The sequence below is a fragment of the Rosa chinensis genome, chromosome 6 (genome assembly GCF_002994745.2).
Source record: "Rosa chinensis cultivar Old Blush chromosome 6, RchiOBHm-V2, whole genome shotgun sequence".
Taxonomy (NCBI): Eukaryota; Viridiplantae; Streptophyta; class Magnoliopsida; order Rosales; family Rosaceae; genus Rosa; species Rosa chinensis.
Genome location: NC_037093.1, coordinates 67856814 through 67884067, shown reverse-complemented (window position 1 = coordinate 67884067; position 27254 = coordinate 67856814). Strand labels below are relative to the sequence as shown.

Below are 27254 nucleotides of genomic sequence, written 5' to 3'. Positions count from 1 at the left end.
AACATGTGTGAAATACATATCAAGTATTGACAACTTATTAATACTTGCAGAGTAAGTAATTTGAGATCGAATATGTTTTCTACTCCTTGTCGAATGATGTTTGTGTTATGAGTCACACAAATGTAAAAAGAAGTCTAAAACAGATTGGCAACCAAACAAAGATAAACATATAGTGACTGAGTTCTAATCAAATATAGATGTCTCTTATGGGGAGGACTTTGTTTAAACTGGTCACTATATAAACAGGATCCCTGTGACCTCTCTATTCACGAGCTTTTAGAAATCTAGCCCCATAGATAGTTGCGAGTAAACAGAGAGAGGATCACAGAAGTACTTGTTTCTTAAGCAATGGCCTCTTTTTCATCATTTACTGGTACGAGTCCTTCTGCAAGTTATGAAGGCTCATGGGACATGTTTATATATATGCTGCACTCTGTTTTGTAATGATATGATTGTTGTGTTTATTCAATATGCAATTATGTGTGCTTTAGTGTTTTTAATCTTTCAATACTCACATACGCAGTTTTGACATTCCCAGCTTTATGTTCAAAAGGAAGAGGTCCCTAGAGTCCAGAAAGAAACTTAACCAGGGAAATAGGCGTTACCTATCTTACGACATGTGAAACCTGTTAATCACTGTATGGATATATTTGCTTTTCAGTGTTCTATTCTTTCTTAGAACTTTCCTGCATCATAGAATATGCCAATTACACATCTATAGAAAATCATATAGATATATATAGCAAGGACTGTATACACGTATGATTTTCGGAGACCCAGCGCATGAAGCTAATTTCCACAAAACCAGGCTCAATATTGTCAAGCACCGTCCCTACTAAAATCAGTTTAAAATTATTTTAAAAAGACACATTTCCGAAAGAAGGCCTAAATACAAAACTTCTCTTTCTAGAACTGCAATCTTGTACCGTGTATGAGGGTCAACCGGTTAACTGAAAAAGGAAGCGGTATTCTTTAGGGTGTTTCATCTATTGTAATCCGTAGGAGCAGCTTCTATGACATGTGGTAGTAAGCTATTGCAATATTCCCTCAAATCAGGTGGTTCCTGAATGCCATTAGCATCTTTGGTGAAAAGAACAAAATGAATGCTAGAAATGAACCAAAGAACATTTTGATAGCCCATCTCATAGGGTCATGATCAACTGCTGGGGTAGTCTTTGGGGTTGAAGTGGCTGCTGCCAGTGGTAGAGCCTCTATAACTGCATCTGCCAGATCTGTTATAAATGAAGGGGTAAGGCCAAGGGCAGGGACTCGGCCCCAATTCTCAATGCCGGATTCGAGGGCCAACTCCTTGTACTCCATATCTATCTCTTCAAGAGTTTCTATGTGCTCACTCACAAAGCTGGTTTAGAAAGAAATACAAAGACAATGCAGCATTGTAAGAAACTAGAAACTGTTCTACATACTGCATAGCTCTATAACAGACTTGGACATAGCAAACTTTTTTACTTGACAGAGTGAAATACCTGACAGGAACAGCTAGAAGACTTTTTACTCCTTTCTGGCCAAGCTCAACAAGAACTTCATCAGTGTATGGCTTCAACCATTGTACAGGACCAACTCGGCTCTGTTCACCAGCCAAACAGAAATGAAGCAAAAAACATTTCAGAAAGTCAGAGCCACGAGCACTAGACAGCAACCAAAGTTGGTTCCAGGAGTCAAGAAAGGCACAGAATTAATAGCTAGAACTATAGTTTTAACTAACCTGGTAGGCAAGAGTATGTTCATTATTGATTCCTCTAGCTTTCAACTCTTTCATTATTAGAAAGATACACTCCTCCATTTGATCTTTGTATGGATCTCCAGAGTCTTTCACATAACTGAGTGGTACCCCGTGGGCACTGAAGAATATCATGACCTAATGTCCACACAACATATATGTAAAGTTCATTGAGTTACCATACCAAACTACCAACAGATTTTATATCACATATGTATCAGACCAAACAGGAAGATTCAATTGCATCTAATAGCATTTCCAGATTAGTCCACGAATTAATCAAACACACCTGTGCAGGCTCAGAAAAACTCTCTAGCTCTTTTGAGATCAAGTCAGCCATTGACTTAATATAACCTTCACGTTGATACCATGAATTTATAACTGAAACAGGCAACCTTGATAGATATGGATCATTCCTGCAAGATGCACTCACGTTGAGAACAATTGATCTATGCATACAAAACATAAGCATTTACATGAACTTGCAACAAACAGTAACCTGAAAATCTTCTGGAGCACACGAACGCTTGATCCAGTAGTAGAGATAGAGAATTGAGGATATAGAGGCAGGACAACAAGCCTGGTTATTCTGTCCCTCTTAATCTGGCACAGATAATTGAGAAAAAAATAAAATCATTTATTTGAATCATTCAATTAGACAAAATACACATACATTGGCACTCTATTTTCTCATGTCCTACACATTGACAGGACCAACCAATCAACCAACCTAGGATTAAATATTATTTCTACAAGACTTGGAACACTTACTTGATGAACTGCTTCCTCAGTGAATGGGTACCAGTACCGCATTCCCACATAGACATTCACCGGCATGTCCTTTGATTCCAAAGCCATTTTCAGTGCATTTGCCTGTATTATCATGTAGTGAACAAACTTTTTAGCTCAAAAATTCATGAAAAGAATAGAACTTGAAAACCAGCAAACACTCTTTACTAATAGATTCATTATTGCAGAACAAGACGGACAATGCAAACAATAGTTAAATGAAAAATTTCAACAAAAATTAAGCTGCATTATATCTACCTGCTCATCTGTTATCTTACGCAAGGGCGAACCACCTCCAATAGACGCATACCCTTCTTTGCTCTTAGGAGCTCGAAGCACAGAAATCAATTTTGCCAGTGGCTTCTGAAGAAACCTAAACGCCCTAGGTAGGCGTATGATATCCTATCACACAGCATTGCAATTCATCATCAGGTAAAATTCACAAAACAGACACAGATTCATCCAAGGCAGAAAGAATACCGGGTCAGCAAATAGATTAAACAGAAACGGCTGAACATCATCAAGCGTCTCGGGTCCTCCAAGATTCAGGAGCAGCACTCCAACCTTCTCTTCCGCAATGTGGGAGTGATGAGACTCCACAGCAGTCCCACCATAAGTGCATACACCCGCAGCAACACACAATGCCTCCCCAAGAGGGCTTTTCTTCTCGCAATGCGATGCCCCAAACACCATTTCATTCCTCTCTTCATCTCTCGACGCAGCAGAGCACAAGAATTCAAGCTTTTTCGGAACGATTCGCAATCCTTTATTGCAAGAAACCGCCCCAATTGACCTCGCGTAAGAGCACGAAGACCTACCCCTAACAACTCAATCGAATCAAAATCCGAACATAAACATCCAATTGCTCAAAATTTCAATACGATTTTGGATTTTCAGAAAAATTGGATATAAAAGAGTCAACCTTTATTATAAAATAAAAGAGTCAGCTTTAGTGATCGGAAATTCCAAGATTGATGGATCGGAGGACTTACAGCGGAAATTTATGATCTGAGCGGGAGAGGTCGGAGCCGGAGAGGTTCGTTTGGGGAAGGGCACCGGAGCATGAAACGGCGGCGTCCATGGCGTGTTAGAGTTTGTTTGCGTTTGGAATCAGAAGAAGCGTGAAATGAACGCCTTCAACAACAACAACTTTTATACAGAGATTATTCTACACGCTACCTACCAACTACTACTGGTTACTAGCTCCTCCTATATTCCTAATTTGCTTCCTTCCTTTTTCTTCTGAACGAGAACGAATTAATACGTGTTTGAAGACTTCAACGACTGTACACGTAGTTGCAGGGAAAGGGCGGTTCGGTTGCCATTGTTTACCAACTTTTGCGGAAGTTGCCATCACGTCTGTAAATCCATTGGGCTTGAGGTGGATTAACGAGGTTGGGATTAGTGGCCCAAACTGTATGGACTCGGCCCAATAGAATACTACTTCCGTACTTTTAGGGTTAGGTTCAGCAACTCTATAAATATATAAGTAAATGGCTGTGGCAAGCCAAACTTGGAGCTCGATGCCTCCATTTCAGTCCCTACGCATCTAGTAGCCCTCTCCCAAAAGCTCGCAGCTTTGCATTTGAATCCGCATACAATCTTGGTAATTAAGTTTCATTCAGATTTAGTGTTTGTTTGTTTCTGGGTTCTGGGATCTGAGACTTGTTCTGGGTTTTCTGGGTTGTGTTTTGAGGTTAGCTAGAGATAGTGTGATAATGGTAGGGCTCTATACACGAGTCAACAGCAGGCGCCTAATTTGTGGTGATCCGACTGCCGCTTAGAGCCAATATTGAGTTTAGTGGGTGAAGATCCTTGAAACTATTTCATCCCTTTGTTTCATGACACAATATCCACTGTACATTTACCTTGTTCTGACTTTGATATTTGGATTTTCAATTTATATTGGATTTTTTTTCATTTTTGGATTGGCACTCCAGTCAGACACGGGTGTTTGTTATTCAATCCCATAACAAGCAACCTTTTGCATGGTGCCTAGAAATAGCTACTATCACGATTGGAGTGAGCTATTTTTCAAGCTTTCCTCCAAATTCAGAGCAGCTAAATCACACAAATTTTAGTCTGTATTTTCCAAATCTTGAATCTGTTTTAGTACAAGGAACGATTGTAGTCTTTTGTGTTGTTTCGTTTGTTTTCTGTGGGTACTGTCATCGAAAATGATAACTGGAAATGGGTTGAATGATTTTAGATGAAAAGAATTCTGATGAATGAGAATTGAGAATTGAAATGTGTGATGTCCCTGAACGATGTAATCTCGGAAGAAACCATGAATCTGAATAATGTGATTGATGATGAGGACTGGAAATGTTTTGTGGCTCTATACATACGAGTCAACAGCAAGAGCCATTTCAGTGGTGCCTTGACTGCCGCTTGGAGCCAATATTTTTCGCCAATAGAAGATAGCTTGAAATGATTTATGGTTTCGTGCTACAATTTTTGGCTACATTTTATTTTTCTTGGTGTGTTAAAACTGTAGTAAGTTGCAGGACAAAATTCACATAGGAAGGTCATGTTATCTGTTGTTCAAGTTGAGCTCTTGTGATTTCATGGTTAGAACGGGACTGTGAGGGTCATTTATGTTTTCTGCTTTGCTTTTGATTTTTGAGTGAAATTGTTTATGGTTCGATGCCACGTCGACGGTAGGCAAAGTGCCTTAACCGATGATGCTATGATTGAGCCAAGATTGAAATCTTTCGCTTTCCGATAGGAACCTGTGGATCCTATTTACAATCTGATCCACAGAGCCGATTTACTGCGATTATATCTAATTGTCAATTGCTGATTTAATTTCAGTGTTTTTTCATCTGTATGTTGTTTTGATTGAAGCCTATGATGATTGTATTTTTAGTTGGAATTACCGACTGATGTCTTTGATGATAAATTACTGGCTTTCTGAAGGCTTCAGATTCTATAGCTTTCTTCTTTTGAATGTTGAAAAACTCTTTTCTTTTTACTGTTATCAAGTGAGTGGACTGGATGGCGTGATTTGTAGTTCTTATGAATTGTTGCAGGTTGTACATTTGACTGGTGAAGAATCAAAGACCATTCTCCACTGTTCCAGACTGAAAACTCACCTGTTGATATAAAACTTGCTGTAAACAATGACTCAAGTAAAGAACTTGATCAATTGAATGGACATGCAAAATAAATGATCAATTTGAGTTTCAATGTTAGTTTGTTTTAGATAGTTACTTAAATGGCATTTGGTTCTTGGCAATGCAATCTGAATGGATCATATTGGCATTTAATAATTTTACAATGAATATACAATGCCAATTCCCAACAGTCTCACTCTTTAACATGAACCTAAGGGGGCATCAAATCCAATGGACAGATTTTGATTGTAAATCGGTATAATAATCTTCGATTTCTCAAGTGTATTGACAATATCAAACTAAAGAAAGCCTCTTTGATCTTTTTATGGGAACGAGTTGTTAATTCCGGCATCACCATATCACCATAAATCAAACAATGCCAAATAACACACAGCTAATGTCAACGTGAAGAAGAATATCCAGATTTGCGCATAAATCGGGTCAGCTGCAGGCAAATGAGTATAATTCTAAATTAATCATAAAGAGAAACCAAAGGATTTTGATTCATAAGTTACACTGATTCAAACTGTTCATGATTCATGTAATCAGGTTCTAGAGTACATCAAAACCACACCTACGTACACTCAGCTATCCTCAAGTCGAAACAACAAAATCTCTAAAGCATACAAATCCTCAGTGAGTTGTAACTTGTAAGGAGCCTCAGAAGCAACAAGAGCAGTCAAATGGACAAAGAGGGGTGCTTCCAGCATCTGCTTTGTTGATACCCAACTCTTCTTCTGTATAGATAGCAAGGCCGTCGTTTGTTCTCTTTTTTGACCCAGAATTTGGCTCCACAAATGCACCGTCTTCAAAGCCTAAATCTTTCTTCTTCTTTCTCTTAGGCTTGTTGGATTTTCCAGTCGCCTCTTCTTTTTCTTTTTAGCCTTTTCGGCTTCAGCTTTCTTCCTCTTTTTCCCGGCGAATATCTCCTCAATCACAGAAGTAGTCTTTTTTGCAGTAGTAGTCTTTCTTGTTGTGGTAAGAAGCTTAAACTATATATATATATATATATATATATATATATATATATATATTTTTTTTTTTTACTTTGTCAAGGGGAACCCAAAGGCTTCCTAGGCTCAAAATAAACCCCTTCGGCGCATGTGAAATGCTCCAACTGTGCATTGCAGCACAGTGCCTGTCCACTTTGACAGCTTCGGGGTTTGAACCAGGGTTGGGGAGCACACCCAACTAGTAAAAAACCACTAAGCCATTTGCAGTGGTTAGAAGCTTAAACTATATAATTGATGCAATAGATGAGTGCCAATTTTTTTTTTTTTTTTGGGATATTAATGAAGCTTCATTAATAATTACCAATGGGAGTAAACCCAATGGAAGGTGCCCAAAAAAGGCTCAAGTACAAATAAACCCAATAAGGAATATTACAACTCAACCATAATCCACATGGATAAGGCAAAATAGTGTAACTCTAAAAATTAAATAAAACATCAATTCCTACAATACTAACGCAGCCGCCGCTGCCCAAACTGTTCTGAATAGCCGCTGCTTCCAGAAGCCAAGAGGATGCGAGAAGTGCAAAATTGAGGTGATGAGTACTGAATAACCGTTGCCAGAACAATCCTAAAAAGCAGATCCAATCAAAACCAAAATTAAAGGGGATGAGAGAAATGAACCAATACCACACATTGTCTCTCTCTCCTCCACCAGTGAGACTTAAACCGAGAAGGGAACAAAACCACCGAAATGTGACAGAAGCCAATAGCAAAGAAAAAATCCAGTGGTGAATGGGGGGTGAAACACCCATGTGTGAGCACCCATACTCCTTTTGGTAAGTGATTCTCACTTTTAAGAGGTAGCCACAAAATCCTTCATGGAGCAGGTCTTTGGTAGATGGAGGGGAGCTGGTGTGAGGTGATGGGTGAGGGGAATCATAGAGTTTTTTGGATCTGAAATTTTTTTGGGTTGATAGGAAAAGAAAGGAGGAACAAAGTCCTCTAGAACTGGACATGAGCCAGCAAAATCACCACAAGATGGGTGTAAATCACCACAGGGGTGTGAGAAAAGCAAGAGAAAAAGATGAAGAACAGAGGAACTGAGAAAACAAAGAAGCCAAACGAGAGAGGCCGCCCCTAACTCTCAAGTCTTCGATCTAGATCCGGAGGGATCAAGATCTGGCAAGAGAAAAGGGGGAGGGAGAAAGGTTTTGTTTTGTTTTTTTTTTTTTTTTCAGATCTGTTTTCTCTCTCTAGGTTTTAGAGAGAGACGCTCCCAAAAAAATTCATCAATAACCTACTATCATGATAATGACCGATGACCAGTCTTCAAACCGTAGTTTCTGTGTTCCTACGCTTTACCATCAAAGAGGCGGTTGCTGAGTAGCCTCTTGTTGAGAATATATATACATCCCACATGGGAAAAATGAGACATTGCCTATGGGTTTATAAGGGTTTGGACCACTTCATCCATTGCCAATTGGTTTTGGATGTGAACCCCAAATTACTTTATCATGGTATCATGGATTTGATGAGTACTGCAATAGTGAAAATGGGGCATCATGTCAATCACTTTGTATCTACATTACACCAATATGGGGAGTCACAGCTATCACATGTATCATGGGGCAGGTTTCTATACTCAATCATAAGGTCAAATATATGATGGATCTTACTCTTTCATCTGCTGCAATCAATCACTTACTCTTTCATCTGCTGCAATCAATCACTTTGTATCTACATTACAGCAATATAGGGAGTCACAGATATCACATGTATCATGGTGCAAAATGAGTTTCTATACTCAAGCACAAGGTCAAATATATGATGGATCTTACTCTTTCATCTGCTGCAATCTGATGCTAGGTTCCCTCCCATCAGCTTGATGGGGGGGGGGGGTGTTGAGAATATACACATCCCACATGGGAAAAATGGGACATTGCCTATGGGTCTATAAGGATTTGGGTCACTCCATCCATTGTCAATTGGTTTTGGATGTGAACCCCAAATTACTTTATCATGAGATGTGAACCCCAAATTACTTTATCATGGTATCATGAGCTCAGGTTGCGACCTAGGGTTTGTTCTTCGAGCTTCATCATGCTCCTGCAGCTTAGCTTCGTCTTCGATTTCACTTTCTCTGTGTTCAATCTTTGGATTTGCTACGAAGATAAGTTCATCTCTCTCTTTGAAGAATCTTACTTCATGTTCTTGAAGATTACTGAGAAATTTACAGAAATTGATTAGCTTCGAAGCTTTGTTATCATATACATTTTGTTTGATTTTGATTTGGTACAAGATAAAGTAGTTGATTCATAAGAAATTCTGAGCATTTGATACTTTGAAACCCTAGAATTTTAGGGATTTTAGTTCAGAGGTTCTATTTGTTATGGTTTGTGGTTTCTTCTAGAATTTGGTTGTTGATCGATGAAAAATTGGTGAAAGAAAGAAGTGTATTTTGATGTATCATCAAGAAGAAATGAAATGTGAAGATTTCTAAGTCTCTTTCAGGTTCTTTACAATTCTATGTTGCCTTGCATCACGTATAACAGTACAATGTTACAAAATTGTCTATTGTCCAATTTCTACAATCTCATTACAGTTCAGTTAGACGACTCTAACTATGTAACATGGAAATTTCTGGTAGAGACACTGTTAAAAGGTTGTGGTCTGATGGATCATTCCCTTGTCCTTCAAAACACGTGATTATGGAAGAAAATGGGGTTGCATCTGATATAGAAAAGGAGTATATAAATTGGGTGCAAAATGCTCTCTGCTTCATTATTAGAAGTAAGTCTTCTAAGGAAATTTGGTGTCGACTTAAGGAGAAATATATTGATGATTCACGGTATAACATAATGAATCTCAAAAACTCCTTATACAACATCCAAAAAGGCTCAGACTATATTGACAAGTACTTAATTCAGTAGAAAATAAGAATTTGATGTGTTTGGAATACTTCAATGTTATTCATCTCCAAAAAATGAGGTTTATAAAGAGGTACAAGAGTAGTCCCACTAGGAAAGAATCTCCTACAACTATACAGAATATGTAATCTACACGTACTAGGAAAGTAAATATTTACAAATTATTCTACACTCCCCCTTAAGTTGGTGCATAGATGTCAATCATGCCCAACTTGTCAATTGAGTTGTCAAACATTTTCCTTGACACTCCTTTCGTAAGAACATCTGCTAATTGATCTTCTGTGTACACAAAAGGGAAACAGATAATTTTTCTATCCAGGTTTTCCTTAATGAAATGTCGATCCACTTCCACATGCTTAGTCCGGTCATGCTGTACAGGATTACGAGCAATTTCAATAGCAGACATGCTATCACAGTGCAAGTCCATAGGCTTCTTGAGTTTAAAACCCAAATCTTTCAACACATTACGAATCCACAACATCTCACAAACTCTATGGGCCATACCTCGAAACTCATCTTCAGCACTTGACCTAGCAACAATGTGGTGACCCGAGAGAGGGGTCCCACAGCGTTGCGACCCCGAGTTGATGAGAAACCGACATGTTACTAATGACATCCCGATAACTCATCAACCCGAAAATCGCAAGGCCTTTTGGGTTCAGACTGTTAGTTTACAAAACACTTTCTTGGACAAATCATTCTAGCAACCGAACAACATATTCTCAATAGCGGAATTTAAAGTGGGTTAAAGGATTTGGGCTTACAATAGGAGCCCAATTTGGGAAATAACAAATCACTAAGTAAATATAAGTATGAGAGACGTGCCCCAGGGTTGCGGGTCTCTCGAAATTTTGTAAATAAGCGAATGGGAAACAATTAAAAAGTAAATAAATAGTGACTTCAAAGTCCGATTAAGGACCAAAACCTTCTTTTGATAAAGTTAAAGAGAAATGCGCCAAGCCGGGTCATGTGCCTCCCCTGTATGCTTCCCGACCACATGCTCGAAACCTGCACACTATTGTAGGGGTGAGCTTTCGTCCTCGCATGCTGACTTGAATGCACATTTACGCAAGCGTACGTATCATTGTCAAGATAGGGAAATATTATGCCCAAAGTTTATCGTACCACGGGGATTAGTGGCTAACCCACAATCCTTGGGTGGTCGGAACTAAAGTCACTAAGCAAATAAAGGAAATAAAACAAATAAAATAAAATAAAATAAAATAACACTAATCTAAGGCACCAAGCCTTAGTAATGCTCGGCTTTGATTTTCACCAAAGTCTAATCAAAACTAAGAGCCTAGTGGTGGATATGCACAAATGAGTGGAAGAGTTTAATGTTTGGGGGTTGATTCTAACTTAACAAATAATAATGAAATGTAAAGCAATAAAAAAATAAAAATGAAATGTAAACAATAAAAATGAGAATGCCGGGTGTTAGGGAGGATCCTTCACCAAATCTCATGTGTCGGAAGCTAATCTAATGTAGATGCATATTTCCTATTTTGGCGGTAGTCGTATCCAAGGCGGTTCAAGGCTCAAGGACCGAAATTCCCTTTCATGGTATTCCTACTCCGGTTCAAGGGCCGTAGGGACTCACTTTGCATGAATTAGAGCCGGTTCAATGGTCACTAATTCACATCAAGAGGCGTAGAGATCGAGGAATTAGACTACTAAGCGACCCGCCCGCGCAATCACGCAACGGGTGTAAATCACCATGCTTATAACCCCTCGAATACGAAATTGAAGGTTTCTAGCTTAGGAATTAGAGGGGGTCAAGCCTCTAACTCCGTCCTAGACATGCTCAAAATACACGCCCTAGAGTTGACTAGGCTCCTAGACATGCATTTTAACCCAACAAAAATAGATATAAACATCCATCATATGAAAATTGCATCATTACATTAAATTAAACATCTTTTACACAAAATTTGGGCTAGGGCACACAACTCTAACCCCCAACAAGAAAATTACTCACAACCCATAAGTATAGACATCAAGATTACAAAATTCAAAGAGAAAAGAAAAGAGAAGTGTAGGAGAAAACAAGAATAATCACAAATAGCTAAAAAGCTAGCATGACTAGTTTTGAATTACAACTCCCACAAAATACCCAAATATTGAATCTTGTAGAGGTTGAGCCATTTGATAGATTCTTGAAGCTTTGGGTGAGTAATTCTTCAATTCTCTAAAATAAAACTAAAGAAAAGAGGAAAAATGGAGAAAGAAGGAGGAGAAAGAGAGCAGCCCAAAGCCCAAAGGGCTGCCTCTGTTTGGTATGTGCGGCTACTGTTGGTGTCTCAGCTCCAGGGGAAGAATTAGGTCGTCCTCTATATATACGGTGGCTATCAATTAAAGGAGACTAGGAGATATAATGGTCAGATGATACCAATGAGGTGAGTGGCTCATGATCGCTGAGGGTGAGAATTGGGGTTGAGACTGCCACGTGGCAGCGTGTGAGTGGACAAGGAGATAATAAAGAGGACGACATAAAAGAAGAAGGAAAATGAAAGAGCACGTGCATCTGATTGATGACTTGATGATTAATTAAGCAACTTGATTTCAATCCCTTTGCTTTGAATACACGTGCAGCACCATGTTGTTAATTAAACATTTGTTTAATTAACAAATCTCCACCATTTCTTTTTGTTCTTTCCTTTTTTTGCTTTCATTTTCTTCTCTTCGTCTTGTGCTTTCGCCAAGCTCAAACCAATGATTTTCACAAATTTGCTTGTATTGACCGGTTGACCAATGTTAACTCTTCATCTTTTTGTTGATAACTCCAATTAGCTCCATTTTGGTACAACTTTTTCCGAAATCCACAACTCCGCTTATTTACTACAATATAAATAAAAGTGTATTAATTACATATTAATTGACATGAGGATTTGCTTATTTATAGTGTTTTAGATATAATTACACGCATATAAATGCGTATAATCACATGCCCAGTAGGGGCCGATCCAACCATGATAGGTTTGAAAAATAATATACTTGAAAATACTTACTACATAATATTGTGCATGTTTATCGAAAATACTTTTAAAAGAGGCAACCACAAACATTTGTTCTCTTTTATAAAAAATATGCAGCATGCTTCACACAACTTGGAGCTCCGAGATACTTACCTGCCGGCTAAACTCAAACAAATCGGTGACCGACCCGGTTCGTCATCCTTCGAGAACCGGCCAACTACTCTGTAGTCCTTGTGACTACAAGTAGCGAAAGTGTCCATTTCCTGGCCTTGAGTCTCCTATGATTGGTTCATTGTCAGTACTCACCTTTCCTCGACAAACATAGGAGCACAACCCCTTTCGGAGATTCACGGTTATCGACACCGTAGGATCCCTAAGAATCTACGCGTCTAGGTCCCATTCACTTTCAGGTCACAAGTACAAACATACAATGGGTATAGTATCTCAACATACAAGTCTAGCCTCGGTTTTCACAAACATCAATTATCAGTTATGCAAACACAGATATCACGAGACATCGACTAATGATCAACCAAAAACGTACTTGCAGGCAACATACTATTGTACTAGAGCATTCCACATATATGGAAAAACCTCTAACAAGGAAGGGACATCTCACCCTACCTGGATATGGAGTGCTCGTCCACATTTGGGTTCGTTCCCGACTTTCAATCATTTGTCCAAATCCATGTGCACACGCTCGAGTCCTTTGAAATAAAATTAAATCAATGAGTACATCGACTACACTATAACTCAATTAACCGAGCAACCAAAGCATTTATTTAACTTACTTGAAGTCCATCGAATTTTCCTTTAGTCATTAAAACCTATTATCCATTCCCAAATAATCCAAATGATATAACATTTGAATCATTTAGGATATGGTGATTATACTTAGCACTTTGACCCAAAAATTGTTTAGCATTACTACTATAAGAAAACAAATGACGATTACCATTCCCGAACGATTCACTTAACGTAGTAACGCTCATTCGGGATATGGTGATCACACTTCTTTCCATGTTAAAGTTTCGGTCAACCAGTTTGACCTCACTTCATTTAGCTTTTAAACCTTAAGCAAATTAAATAGCAACAACCACCATTCCCAAATGATTTCTTCCTTCGGTAATTCCAGGATATGGTAGGTTTAGAATACTTGAAGTGTTTCACGAACTTTAAATTTAATTTCCAACAAATTAATTCACTTGTCAAAACCGGTCCTTTCTTATTTATAATTTTTTCTCATGCATTTAACTAAATCATCGCTTTCATTCCTAAGTCACACTTCAAAATTGGATCAAGCTTACTAATAAAATTCACAAGACCAATTTTCTACACAAATAACCAAACCAAACTTGTCCGATTAACACCATCTATAACTCGAGCAACAAATACCAATTTCATTATCATTTTCTCAAACAATTGTGATTACTTAATCTCCTTGACTTCATTCAAGTATTCAACACATCGAGCTTTAGTTCTCAATTACCACCAAATTAGACTCGTCTGCAAAATGACATTTCCAAACCAGATACATCTTCTTAATTGACAAAACCAACTATGTCCATACAATCAACCAATTTCATCTCAAGTAATCCACAAAGCCATAACTTCACTATGTACAAACATTTCACTGCATAACAAATTTCCAAGTACCAAGACCCTTACCACAACTTCTTTTCCACAGAGATTCGATTCAGCATGGCTGCATTTCCATCATCATCATTCATTCTGTTCCCTAACAGACACAACAAAGTTAACAGTCCACCCATTGCCCAATTTCTGCATTCCAAAACAGAATCTGAACATAATCCTTACCATTTCCCATTTCACTCGAAACTGACTCGAGAGCTCCTCCTCTCCAAAAATCCCAAATTCGCAGACTCCACATAACCTCACACAATTCCAATTAAATGATAGAGTTAGGGACTTCATTTCATGTCAAACCAGAAGCTCCAATCAAAGGAGAGACACAAAGTTTACCTAATCGAAACTATTTGGAGATCCGGCATCCATGAGCGGTAGCGCTGTGGTGGCTGACGTGCCAGCGGCGACGCGTGTAGCGCGTGCGGCGGCTCCGGTCGAAGTCGGAGATCGGGGTTATGGGGTTTTGGTCAAGGGAAAGATGCTGACTCCATGTATGGTGGTGGTTTGGCTTGTTTTGGACTGGAGATTGGAGAACGAAGGCATGCAGAGCCTCGAGTTTCGACGAGCTTACACGACGTTTTCCGGTGTTGAAGTTTGAGGCTATGGTTCGGGTTTTGCACTCTACGGCTTGGTGCTTCAATTTCTGACAGCGGTGGTGTGAATCAACGACTGGAGATCGGAGGAGTAAAGATAGCAGTGGTGTCGCAGGTTTGGTGGTCGCTTGTGGAGGCTGGAGACGATGCATGGCGGTGCTGGGCTCGGGTTGAGGTCAGATACAGGAGCTGCGTCAATTGGTGGTGGCGGTGACTAGAGGTGGTGGCCGGAAATGGTGTTTTCCGGTGGTTGCAGAGGGAAGAAGAAAGAGTGTACGAGAAAGAGAGGTCGGGGAGAGAGAGAGGACGCAGCTAAGAGGGAGAGGAAGAGAGTTTAGGGTTTTCCAACTCTTTAACCTCCTATTTATACTTATGTGTGTAAAATGACGATTTCACCCTTGCAATGAACCACCAAAATTTTTTTAGCTGTCCTTGTTCGGGTTTTCAGGCTCGTTTCATTAGTCTTTTTTTTTTCGTCAATGACGTCGTTAGTCATTTCTTGACTCCATCCTAGGCCTGAAATATGAAATTTTCAATAAAGCCCAATTCTTCTTCTTCTTCAGACAAATTTTTGTCTCGACAAAAATTGTTAGTCTGTCAAGCCCAACTATACTTAAATGGCTCGGATTGTAGTTTCGACACTCAAGATAATTTCCAAAATAAATTCCTTTACTTAAATCACCATACGAAAATTTTTAATAGCGAAAAATTACCTTCGGGAATTAACTAAAATTTTTAGGGGCTCACAAACAACCTTCTGTTTCTTACTGCGCCAAGTCACAAAGTTTCCTCCAACAAACGTAAAATACCCAGATGTGGACCGTATGTCCGTCTTATCACCAGCCCAATCTGCATCCGTGTACCCCACAATTTCCAACTCACCCTTTTTATCAAACAACAAACCTCTTCCAGGTGCCATCTTAAGGTATCTCATAATGCGATAGACTGCATCCATATGCTCTTCACTGGGACAATGTATAAATTGACTAACCACACTCACAACATAAGCAATATCAGGTCTAGTATGAGAAAGATAAATAAGCCTCCCTACTAGACGTTGGTACCTTCCTTTATCCGTTGGAACCTGATCCGGATGGATGGCGAGGTTGTGGTTCATTTTGATCGGTGTCTCAATGGGGTTGCAGTCAAGCATCCCGATCTCAGCTAACAGGTCAAGTACATACTTATGTTGAGACAAAGAAATCCCCTTCTTAGACCTTGCAACTTCAATTCCAAGAAAGTACTTCAACTGCCCAAGGTCCTTCATCTCAAATTCATTAGACAAATATTTCTGTAGAGCCTCCATCTCTTTTAGATCATCTCCTGTGACAATCATATCATCAACATATACTATCAGTGCGGTAATCTTACCCTGACTACGCTTGATGAACAATGTATGATCCGAGTTACTTTGTCTATATCCGAACACCCTCATAGACTTGGAGAACCTTCCAAACCACGCTCTAGGAGACTGCTTCAAACCATACAGAGACTTCTTCAACTTACAAACCTTGCCAATATCACAAGGCATATTTCTGATTCCTGGCGGCATGTCCACATACACTTCTTCCTCCAAGTTTCCATTGAGGAAAGCATTCTTCACGTCAAATTGATGTAGAGGCTAATCTTTAGTTGCTGCAAGTAAAATTAAGACTCGAACAATATTGATCTTTGCTACATGGGCAAACGTCTCTTCATAATCAATTCCATAGCGCTAGGTGTATCATTTGGCAACTAATCTTGCTTTGTACCTGTCAATGCTCCCATCCACTTTAAGTTTCACAGTAAACACCCATCGACATCCAACAGTCTTCTTTTCAGCCGGCATAGTCACAACTTCCCAAGTCAAGTTTTTCTGCAAAGCCTCTAGTTCTTCATTCATCGCTTGAGTCCACTTAAGATCCGCCAAAGCATCATGTCCACTTAGGAATGGATACAGTGGATAATTGATCAACAACAAGTGCATGTGACCCAGACAACCTATGGTTAGACATGTAATTAACTATAGGATACTTAGATTTGGTTTATATTGTTTCTTAGGAATACCCTTGGTAACCCTCTGTGATTTTCTAGGCTCAATATTATCTACCCCAGATGATTCATTCGAAATTAAAGGTACCTAAGGAGGAACATTCGCAGCAAATTCTTCAGTTGACGATGTAGCGAAGAGAAAGAACTCTGATGGATGAGGACGCATTGAAGCGTCATTATCATCCTCAAGGCGCATGGCGGCTTCACTTTGGGAATCACAGATGTCATGGTGTTGGCTGGTAGCATTTTTGGTGTCCTTGTAGGTGGCGGACCTCGCTAGTCTATCCAAAAGTCCACCGCTAGAACTAAATAATGGTCTGTTGGCAGCATCCTTACTAATCTCACAAGAAGAGGGCCCCACGACAGTAGCCTTTTCAGCCTTTTCTGTCCCATTGTTTTCGGCCTTTTCTATCCCATTGGAGGTCCCCACAGCAGCACCTTTTTCTATCCCATTTGAAAACCTCACAGCATCTCCATGTTTTGTCCCATTGGAGGTCCCCACAGCAGCACCTTTTTCTATCCCATTTGAAAACCTCACGGCATCTCCATGTTTTGTCCCATTGGAGCCCCACAGCAGCACCTTTTTCTAACCCATTGGAAGACCTCACGGCATCACCATGTGCTGTACTATTTTCTGTTTCTATTTCGCAGGTGGAGGGCCCCACGGCATCACCATTCATTGGTCCACTGTCAACTAGCTCATCTTCTTTTCCGTTTCCTACTGCCCCTGTTTCGTTTTCAGTCGATGTTAGAGAATTCCCAACTCCAAACCTCGATTCCAAAGCTTCTAATTCCTCAAATTCTTCAAATGCAAATAAATCTCGAGGATTTCCTTCACAGCCTCTCTCCCCCTGAAGGGAAGACTTTGAATCTCCCCCTGAATAATAAGGCTTGGATTCACGAAACGCAACATCAAGAGAGACATGTATAATGCCAGTAAGAGGATCATAACATTGATAACCCTTCTGAAATTCAGCATAACCAATAAATATACACTTACGGGCACGGGGATCAAGCTTGCTGCGTTGAGGTAGGCCTCATCATTCAGCCCTTCGGCCCTAAGCCCGCCCTGCCTGTAGGGCTGAAGCCCTACCCGAACCTTGCATTAGGGCGGGTCGGCCCTACCCTATTCTCAAATAGGGTAGGGTAATGGTCATGCAAATGAAGCCTGGCCATACCCTACGGCCCTACCCGTTTGAGCCCGTAAGGGCCAAGCCCAGTCCGGCCCTTTAAGCTCGCCCAATTAAGCCCTAATAATTTTCTATTTTTTAAATATGTTTCTCTTTAGTCTATAACATACAACTTATCTATTTTTTAAATATGTTTCTCTTTAGTCTATAACATACAACTTATCTATTTTTTGTAATTGATTTCCTAAGCTTTATTTTCTTTAATTTTTGTTTCCTTTGTTAAACAACAATTAATTTTGGGAGATTTAGAGAGATAGTTAATTGAATATAACCATCTTAACTAATATTTATAAATGTTATAACTTATAAGTTAATTCCAATATATATATATATATATATATATTTATATTAAATATGATCAACAAAGAATAATGAGTCTTGTATTACTTATATAACCATTAAGCCACATTTTGAGATAAAAAATAAAAGTAATATATTTCTTTTTGTTAAACAAATTAAGGCCCTTTTAGGCCCATTTCGGCCCTATTCAGAAGGCCGGCCCTTTCGGGCGGATAAGGGTTAGCATATTTAAGCCCCGGCCCGACCCTAAATTTTGTTGACTTTGACTAGGCCCGGCTCTGCCCGACCCTAAGCCCTAAAATTTAGGGTAGGGCCGGCCCTAGACCTGCCCATGACGACCCATACGTTGAGGCTTGGGAATATGAACATAGGCTACGCATCCAAACACACGAGGCTCCAGGTTAGGTAACAACGGAAGTGAAAGAAGTTTCTGAAGTTGTTGCTGAGGGTTTTGAAATTCAATTACCCGGGAAAGAGTATGATTAATGAGGTAGGCAGCGGACTTCACAGCTTCTCCCCAATATTCACGAGGTACATGCATGCCAAACAAAGAAGCACGTACAACTTCAAGTAACTGCCGATTCTTTCTTTCTGCCAATCCATTCTGTTGAGGAGTATACGAATTCGAAGTCTGATGTCGAATTCCATGAGATTGCATAAACTCCTACATAAGGCCATTAACATACTCTCTGCCATTGTCAGATTGGAAGACATGGATAGCCTGTTGGTATTGGGTGGATACCATCTTGTGAAAGTCTTTGAACATGGAACACACATCACTCTTGTTCTTCAATAGAGACACCCAAGTCATACGAGTACAATCATCAATAAAAGTTACATAGTATCGAGCTCCAGAGAGAGAAGGGATCTTGGTAGTGATAGCTTAGAGAAAGCTAGAAGAATCGAGAGAAAAGAGAGAAAGGAAAAACAGAAACTCTTTGTATATATGATGTGTCTTAACCAGAATGAATACAAGTAATTAGGGTTAGGTATTTATAGTAGCCTAATTAACCCAATTAGTAATAGAACCGCTACATGATCTCCACGTGTGAAGATAAGCATGAGCACATGCATATTGTGATTACAGCTAGCCTACCTAACCTAATAGTAAAACGTAAAGATATTTTGATCTTCATCTTGACCTTGACTGTTTGATCTCGACCGTATATCCTAACACCCCTCCTCAGCTGGATGGGTGGGGAAGCCATCAAGCTGGACCAACTGAACTGAGGGAGAAGGCGGTGGTAGACCTAACTGCAACTGATGACAGAGATAGGTATGTGGAGGAGAACAGAGTCCTTTAGTGAACAAGTCAGTGAGTTGTTCATGAGTAGAAACAAACTGCAATCTGATAGATCCATCCTTAACCTTGTCCCGAGTAAAGTGAACATCCACCTCGATATGTTTGAGTTTGGATTGATGAACATGATTTGAAGCAAGGGCCAAGGCCGAGATATTGTCACAGTGAAGAGTTGGAACGGCAAGCAAGTCAACATGAAGATCTTGGAGAAGATGCGTGAGCCATTGCAACTCAGAGGTAGTGTCAGCCATGCTTCTATACTCAGCCTCTGTAGAAGATCTGGACACGGCAGTCTGTTTCTTACTACACCACGAGATTGGGGAGTCATTGAGCAAGATGACAAAACCCGTACTAGACTTCCGGTCATTAGGATCCCCAGCCCAATCAACGTCACAATAAGCGTGAAGGGAAACCTGTGGTGGTGAAGAAGCAGCTAAAATTTCTCTCCTGAAAGTAATACCATAGTCTATAGTACCTTTAACATATTTGAGAATACGTTTGGCAGCTGCAAGGTGAAGATCGATGGGACAATGGAGAAATTGACAAACCGAGTTCACACTATATGCTATATCAGGTCGTGTAAAGGTGAGATATTGCAGGCACCCAACAATGCTTCGAAAATGTTCAAGCTCTCCCAAAGATAGAGTAGTACCATGATCTTTAAGTAATTTGACTCTAGATTGACAAGGAGTAAGATGAGAATGGCAGTCCTCCAGGCTAGCCTTGTGTATGAGGTCTTTGGCATATTTTTGTTGAGATACAAAAAGGCCCGATGCAAGATACTTGATCTCCAAACCAAGAAAAAAATGAAGAGCACCCAAATCCTTCATGTCAAATTCTTGTTGGAGAGCAGTTTTGATCTTAGCAATTAAGGTCTCACCAAGAACACCAAGGCTCTGATACCATGATAGCTTAGAGAAAGCTAGAAGAATCGAGAGAAAAGAGAGAAAGGAAAAATAGAAACTCTTTGTATATATGATGTGTCTTAACCAGAAATGAATACAAGTAATTAGGGTTAGGTATTTATAGTAGCCTAATTAACCCAATTAGTAACAGAACCGCTACATGATCTCCACGTGTGAAGATAAGCATGAACACATGCATATTGTGATTACAGCTAGCCTACCTAACCTAATAGTAAAACATAAAGATATTTTGATCTTCATCTTGACCTTGACCGTATATCCTAATAGGCAGCAGGATCAGTGCAAGTGGAAGATAGAACAGAAAGTAAAGCTTTCTTCTTAAAGATACCTCTCTTAGACCTAGTGAGCATGTTGTGACCATTAATTGTAGGTTGAGTGAGACCTTCAACTGGATGAAGAATATTGCAGTCGGAAAGCTGACCTGAGGTTCTAGATGGGGAGCACTCAAGAACCACAGAAATGCCAATACCGGGTTGTGAACTAAGATTGACCGAACCCTCAAGCTCGTCAAACTGGATGAGAGTGTGTGAATTTGGATCAAACACATCAGTGGATGGATGAATAGTGTGGAACAGACAGGTAGAGATGCAGTACCAAGAGATCCATTATCATTGATAGTAGATGAAGTTGGAGTAGACATATTAGGTAAAGGAGAAGGACAAGAATCAGCAGCATCAATATTAATTGGTATGGGACTAAAAGAAGGAGATGACTAACCTGTTGATAAAGCTTGAGTTGTTGTTGTTGTGGTGTGGAAGACAAGGTGCCGAGGGAGGAAGCTGTGTATGGGACTGAGTAGCATGTAGACAAGGGTTTTTGATTGCTGGTGAAGACTAAAGCAAACTTGTCTTTGCCATGGCATATGGAAAATGTGATTCATCAAAGAATACGTGTCTGGAAATGATGTATTTACTTGTTCTCAAATTGTAGCAGATATATCCTTTATAACCAACGGCAAAACCAATGAACACACACTTGCTTGTCTTTGGTTGAAGCTTATCAGTCCTATATGGTGTTAAAAGAGGGTAACATGCACATCCAAAAATCCTTAGAATTTCCACAGATGGAATTTGTTGATAGAGTTTCTCAAATGATGAACACATTTGTAAGATAGGTGTTGGCATTCTATTGATGAGATAGGTGGCAAATGCGCAGGCATGATACCAAAATGGGGATGGAAGAGAGGCAACCTGCAATAAGGTAACTGCAGTTTCCCTAATATGCATGTTCTTGCGTTCAGAAATCTCGTTTTGCTCCAGTGTGTAAGGACATGATTTTTGATGAACAACACCATTTTCATTTAGAAAAGACTGAAAAGCATGGCCAATGTATTCCCCTCCTCCATCACTGCGCAAAGCCTTGATTGATGTAGAAAATTGAGTTTTAACAAAGGCATACAAAGTCTTAAAATATGAGAAAACCTCATTGTTATTCTTCATGGGAAACATCCATGTGTATCTAGTACAATCGTCAATGAAAATTACAAAATACTTGAAACCATCTAGGGAAACATGAGGAGCAGGGCCCCAAACATCTGAATGCATAAGCTGAAAAGGTGTATCACTCCTAGTAGTAGAAGGTGAAAAAGGCAGCTTGTGAAACTTTCCAAGTAAGCAGGCTTCACACACAGAAGTTTCAACAGAATTCTCACTAGAGAGATTACACTTATTTAACATAGACTTGACTATCTCAATAGAAGGGTGCCCAAACCTCTAATGCCAAATGCTATTCTTGATACACTTGCCGAAAAATGCTAATTTTGGAGCAAAACTAGCTAAACCAGTAGAAGTTGCATAACCAAGCTTAAGTGGCAGATCAAAAGGAATGGGGTACAGCCCTTGTCTACTCAATCCCTTGTATAATATTCTTCCCAGCACCTTGTCCTGTATAACACACAAAAACTCATCAAACCAAACTGAACAGTTATTTTGTTTACATAATTGATAGATGGATAAGAGATGAGCAGCAAGTTCAGGAATAAGTAGAACATTGTCTAGCACAGCATTGCCAATATGAGTGATACTCAATTGTTTACCATTACCAACTTGGACTGTGTCTGAGGCAGAATATGGAGCAATATTGTTCAAAAGTTGCACTTCACTGGTCATATGATTGGTTGCCCCAGAATCAGCAAGCCAAAATTGAGGGGATGATGTAGAGGCAAACATTGCTGCATTGGTGGAAGGACCTTGATGTTGTTGACCTGGAAATCCAATAATGTGATAACATCGATTAGCAGTATGATTCGTTCTTTTGCAGTATTGACACTCTATACCTGCAACACTTGTGGAAGCACCCTGATGGACTTGTGTGAGATTTGGATACTAATTAAGTGTTCTATATGTCCTGGCCCCATGACCAACTCTTCCACACAACTGACAAGAGAGAGCAGTACCAGTTGTGACTGTATTATCTGTAAAAGCACCTGTGGTATACTCATTATTGGAAAAGTGCGGACCACCATTAAACCCTCTTCCACCAATATTGGTAAATCTCCCACCATTGAACCTTCCACGACCACTACTAGCATAGAATCCACTAGCACCGAAGTTTGGATCAAAAGATGAATAGGCTGGAAATGGAGAAAAGCCATAAGGCACTACATGTATGGGAATATAGGCTGCTTGAGAGGACACAGGTAGAATGGGACTAGTGGGAACTTGAGATAGAGGACTGAAACCTAGGGGAACAGATGATCAAGGAGTAGGTTATGAAGGAATGGGAGTAGTAGGTGGTGATGGTGACAAAGTGGTAAGAGAGCTTTGAGCAACCATTGCAGTGAGTGACACAGGTTGAGACTCATTCTCAATGTCAATTTTTGCAGCCTTGAGAAGTGTTTTTAATTCTCCCATAGAACAACTCATAAACTGAGCTCGGATCACTGTTTTGATAGTTGCAAACTCAGCTGGTAACCCCCTCAAAACAGTGACCACAGTATCCTCATCATCTAAGAACACACCCACAGTCTCTAAAGCATCTCTAGCAGACTTAATTTTGTCCAAATAGGTCTCGATACCATCAGATCCTTTCTTCATGCCTTGAAGATTAGACTGAAGCTGAAGGATATTTTGCCTATTAGGGGCTGCAAACTTAAGCTTGAGGTTAGACCACATTTCCTGAGCAGATCGACTACCCACAACACAAGATATAGCTACAGGACTCATGGTTTGACCAAGCATGTTAACGATACTCTGATCCTGAGTTTTCCAAGCCACATACTCACTATTAACAGTCTTAGAGCCATCATCAGAGATAGTATACTGAGGAGGACAAGGATGAGAGCTATCCACAAAGCCAAACAAATTTTGACCCCTCAAAAATGATTCAAGGCGAAATAGCCAAGTAGGATAGTTCAATTCATCTAAAAGAATAGTAGGCAAGTAAACAGTAGTCTGAGTAATAGCCATGAGTGATGAGAGAACAAATCTACAATTCCAGTGAAGAAGACGAGAAGTAGCACAAACAAGTAGTAGATCTAGGGTTTCAAAATAGTAGATCTAGGAAGACAAATGAAATCGAGCAACCACAAGAGCAAGAAATTGAAGAAAACAAGCAGTATCAAGCTAAGACCCCAGACATCAAAGTGAATTTTCATAAACGGAATAAGACTTTTATTAAAACTAGGTGAATATGAAATTCGATGACTCTTAGCCAGTTCACATACATCACAACAAAACTCTGAATCACTAACAACTGAAAACAAATGAGGTTGTAATTTCTTAAGATAACTAAAAGATAGATGACCCAAGCGACGATGCCACAGCCACACTGTTTCCTTAGCATTCTCTACTCCATTGACCTAATTCACTTGTCCTAATAATTGCTGCTCTCCACTTTCTATCAGATCCAAGCAGTAGAGTTTCCCCCTTCTAACACCATAACTAAGAATCCGTCGAGTCAGAATGTCCTGAAACACACAGAAAGAGGGATAAAATGTCACAATACATGCTAGTGCTAGAATAATTTGGCCAATAGTTAAGAGATTATATGCCAATGAAGGAACAACCAACACAGAATCAAGGGTTATTGTGTCAGACAGGACAACATATCCTTCTCCCGTAACTGAAGTTGGAGTACCATCAGCAGTAGAAACAATATTTTGAGAGGAGGGTTTCAACTTTTTCAAGAGGCTAGGATCATAAGTCATATGATCAGATGCACCTGTATCAATTATCCACGAACTATTCATAGATACCTTACCATTCATACCTAACTGTGCTACATTAGCGGAGGCGTTAGATGGTTGCTCTTCCTTTGTAGTAGCCATAACAACTTTTCCAAGGTTCTTCCGCGGTTTCTTGGTGTAATCCCACCAATCAGGGTAGCCAATTACTTCATAGAATCGTTGCTTGCTATGACCCAAATCTCCACAAATTGGACACATTTTTTTTGCATATGGATTTGTTTTGCCCAGAGGGCGGCGTTGTGAAGGAATTAAGAATTCTGGGGGAGGACCCTGTTTGCGTTGGACAGCCATGACAGAGGATTCAGAGGCATGTCCCATTGCCTGCCTCTCATAATGCACCTTCCGAACATATACATAACTTTGCTCCAAGTCGAATTTCGGGTCTTTGCGTAGAATCTCACCACGGACTTGATCATACTCTGAATCGAGTCCACTAAGAAACATGTGAACTCGCATCCGTGCCATGACAGTAGTTTCTTGAACAACTGCAACGACCGTGTTATTTTGAGAGGCCATACGCTGATCAATCTCCTGAAACATTCCCACCAATTCATTGTAGTAGGTAGGAAGAGTCGGGCCATTCTGTTTCGCTCCAAAGCTTCTTTTTTTTTAATTCAAAAATCCTGGTTTCATCAGAATCATCATAGAAGGTCTTCTCAATAGCTTCCCAAACATCTTTGGCTGTTGGGAGTTGGATATACCGATTCATGAGTGATGGCTCCATGGAATCAATGAGCCAACTCTTCACTTTTTCATTGTCTGTAGCCCAACCTTCAAATTTAGCTGAGTTCTCCTCTGGTGCAGCTTTGGCTCCAGTGAGGTAGCCGACCTTTCCTCTTGCTCTGATACCAAGTAGAAAATAAGAATTTGATGTGTTTGGAATACTTCAATGTTATTCATCTCCAAAAAAGGAGGTTTATAAAGAGGTACAAGAGTAGTCCCACTAGGAAAAAATCTCTTACAACTATACAGAATATGTAATCTACACATACTAGGAAAGTAAATATTTACAGAATATTCTACAAATTCGAGTCAAGTCAATATGTGATCAGCTTGCTACGATGGGAGTTTATATGGCTGATGAAGACATAGTAGTCTCGGTTCTTCATGGTTTACCCTTAGAGTTTGCTACCATAAAAACTGTAATAAGAATCAGAACACTAAGCTCCTCTGTTTCAATGAAAGAATTACGATCTCTTTTGTTGATCGCTGAAGATGAGATTGAACAAAGTGTGAAGTCTATTTCTGAGAGGTTCAGGAATGAAATGATGGCACATGGTGATAGTTTCAAAAGGACATGTGACACTAATGCTGCTGATGGCTCTGTATCAGGAAAAGTAGAATGTAGAGAAACTGAATCATGTGGGATGTGTATATATTCTCAACACCTCTGACATATAGAATAGCTCAAACCTTTATGTGTTGTCACTTGTCATGTAGGACTAATGGTAGCAATTTCTGAATGTAACTAAACATATGGAAAAAGAAAAGGAAGCGAAAAAGAAGATGCAGTGTTTAATCCATGCAATGAAAATCCATTCCTATATAGTACACAAACATACACGGTTTTGATCCTTGGGATTCCGAGTCCAACCTCAACACTCCTTTGTCCTAAGCCATGCTAAGCTAAATTTTGTGGTCGCTTTTATTTCTAGTAAAGCGCACAGTTCTGAAATAGAAAGCTTTTGGAAGTGTGGTTGTCTCAAATTTATCAAGTTATCAACATTCATGTTGCGATTAGCACTTTCCTCATCATTGCTAACTTGGAATTTTCAGAGTGATTCAGATATTGTTCTGGGCTTCTGGCTGATGACAATTTTGCCACTATTGTTGCGGTATGCATGTCTTTTTTCTTTTCACCGTTATCTTGGCAACTATTGTTATTCTAGCTAGCACTTTGTTAAGCAACCTTAAAAGGATAGTTATGTCTCTCTAGTCTCTATTCAATACTTGGTAGGTTGTTGCAGAGGGAAGGGCGATTTACAATAACACAAAGCAATTCATCAGACATATGATCTCTTCAAATATTGGTGAAGTTGTTAGTATATTTGTGGCAGCTGTACATGGAATACCTGATACACTGGCCCCTGTGAGTTCATATATCGTACAGATTTTGATGTTTCATTTTCCAACTCATTCTATGTGAGAAAAACATTTCTAATGCTTCTTCCATCTTTGGATGAATTTTTTCACGTCCTTAAGTTTACATTTTTAGCAGGTGATCTAGTTTTATTTGTCATATTTATGTCCAAGAGTTTCTTAATACTATGAAAACATTTTCCAGGTCCAACTGCTCTAGGTCAACTTAGTTACTGATGGGTTGCCTGCCACAGCTATTGGTTTTAATAAGCAAGATTCTGATGTGATGAAGGCTTGCCTTAACTAATTAAGTATTGTATTTTCTCTCTCTTCCTCTTATGTGTTTATTTCACACTCGGCATTCCTCTTATAAAGGGAATTAGAGCTCGAGTTTTTCATGGACTTGAACTTTGATTGGAAAGCATTTAGATAAATTGAAGCTTGTTATTTGTTTTGTTGGGTGTATCTTTATCCGATGATATTGTTTAGTCACTGTTAGTTCTA

The 27254-nt window shown here is 39.5% G+C and overlaps 2 protein-coding genes, 2 long non-coding RNA genes and 2 other non-coding genes across 10 annotated transcripts; 4 read left to right on the top strand and 2 right to left on the bottom strand.

The window, feature by feature from the left end:
- Positions 1 to 687: 687 nt before the first annotated feature.
- On the bottom strand, positions 688 to 3783 carry LOC112170715 (ferrochelatase-1, chloroplastic/mitochondrial). The gene is made up of 9 exons (XM_024308034.2): positions 3520 to 3783; positions 3008 to 3347; positions 2786 to 2929; positions 2510 to 2611; positions 2238 to 2341; positions 2028 to 2154; positions 1724 to 1876; positions 1485 to 1585; positions 688 to 1360 (listed from the first exon to the last, which is right to left on the bottom strand). Exons 1-9 carry the CDS (start codon positions 3606 to 3608, stop codon positions 1048 to 1050), a joined length of 1473 nt encoding a protein of 490 aa, XP_024163802.1. The 5' UTR covers positions 3609 to 3783; the 3' UTR covers positions 688 to 1047.
- Positions 3784 to 4014: 231 nt separating this feature from the next.
- Positions 4015 to 5770, top strand: LOC112170716. Its single transcript, XR_002925116.2, has 2 exons — positions 4015 to 4133; positions 5560 to 5770. It is a non-coding gene; the product is annotated as an uncharacterized LOC112170716 (long non-coding RNA).
- LOC112174944 lies at positions 5168 to 5314 on the top strand. Its single transcript, XR_002926254.1, has one exon. It is a non-coding gene; the product is annotated as a small nucleolar RNA snoR2/U65 (small nucleolar RNA).
- LOC112174923 lies at positions 5372 to 5453 on the top strand. The gene has a single exon (XR_002926234.1). It is a non-coding gene; the product is annotated as a small nucleolar RNA snoR77Y (small nucleolar RNA).
- A 181-nt stretch (positions 5771 to 5951) lies between the features above and the next one.
- LOC121049883 lies at positions 5952 to 15063 on the bottom strand. 5 transcript variants are annotated; one of them, XR_005801513.1, is made up of 5 exons: positions 14317 to 15063; positions 14167 to 14236; positions 13123 to 13205; positions 12652 to 12901; positions 12052 to 12361 (listed from the first exon to the last, which is right to left on the bottom strand). XR_005801513.1 is itself a non-coding variant. In XM_040508214.1 (4 exons), exons 1-4 carry the CDS (start codon positions 14387 to 14389, stop codon positions 6003 to 6005), a joined length of 312 nt encoding a protein of 103 aa, XP_040364148.1. In that variant the 5' UTR covers positions 14390 to 15063; the 3' UTR covers positions 5952 to 6002. The 5 variants fall into 5 exon arrangements, 3 of the variants coding, with proteins under 3 accessions (XP_040364148.1, XP_040364149.1, XP_040364147.1); XM_040508214.1 differs by lacking the exons at positions 12052 to 12361; positions 12652 to 12901 and adding an exon at positions 5952 to 6088; XM_040508215.1 differs by lacking the exons at positions 12052 to 12361; positions 12652 to 12901 and adding an exon at positions 8632 to 8817.
- Positions 15064 to 26205: 11142 nt separating this feature from the next.
- On the top strand, positions 26206 to 27254 carry LOC112174782. The gene is made up of 3 exons (XR_002926174.2): positions 26206 to 26506; positions 26639 to 26760; positions 26956 to 27254. It is a non-coding gene; the product is annotated as an uncharacterized LOC112174782 (long non-coding RNA).

Coding starts and splice junctions, on each gene's coding strand:
- LOC112170715 (XM_024308034.2), bottom strand. CDS start 3,608: ATGGACGCCGCCGTTTCATGCTCCGGTGCCCTTCCCCAAACGAACCTC. Junction 2,342..2,509: donor CTGAGGAAGCAGTTCATCAA/GTAAGTGTTCCA, acceptor TATCTGTGCCAG/ATTAAGAGGGACAGAATAAC. Junction 1,877..2,027: donor GTTTTTCTGAGCCTGCACAG/GTGTGTTTGATT, acceptor TGTGGACATTAG/GTCATGATATTCTTCAGTGC.
- LOC121049883 (XM_040508213.1), bottom strand. CDS start 14,389: ATGTGGAGTCTGCGAATTTGGGATTTTTGGAGAGGAGGAGCTCTCGAG. Junction 14,237..14,316: donor TTCGAGTGAAATGGGAAATG/GTAAGGATTATG, acceptor TGTGTCTGTTAG/GGAACAGAATGAATGATGAT. Junction 13,206..14,166: donor TCTGTGGAAAAGAAGTTGTG/GTAAGGGTCTTG, acceptor TTTATTTCAAAG/GACTCGAGCGTGTGCACATG.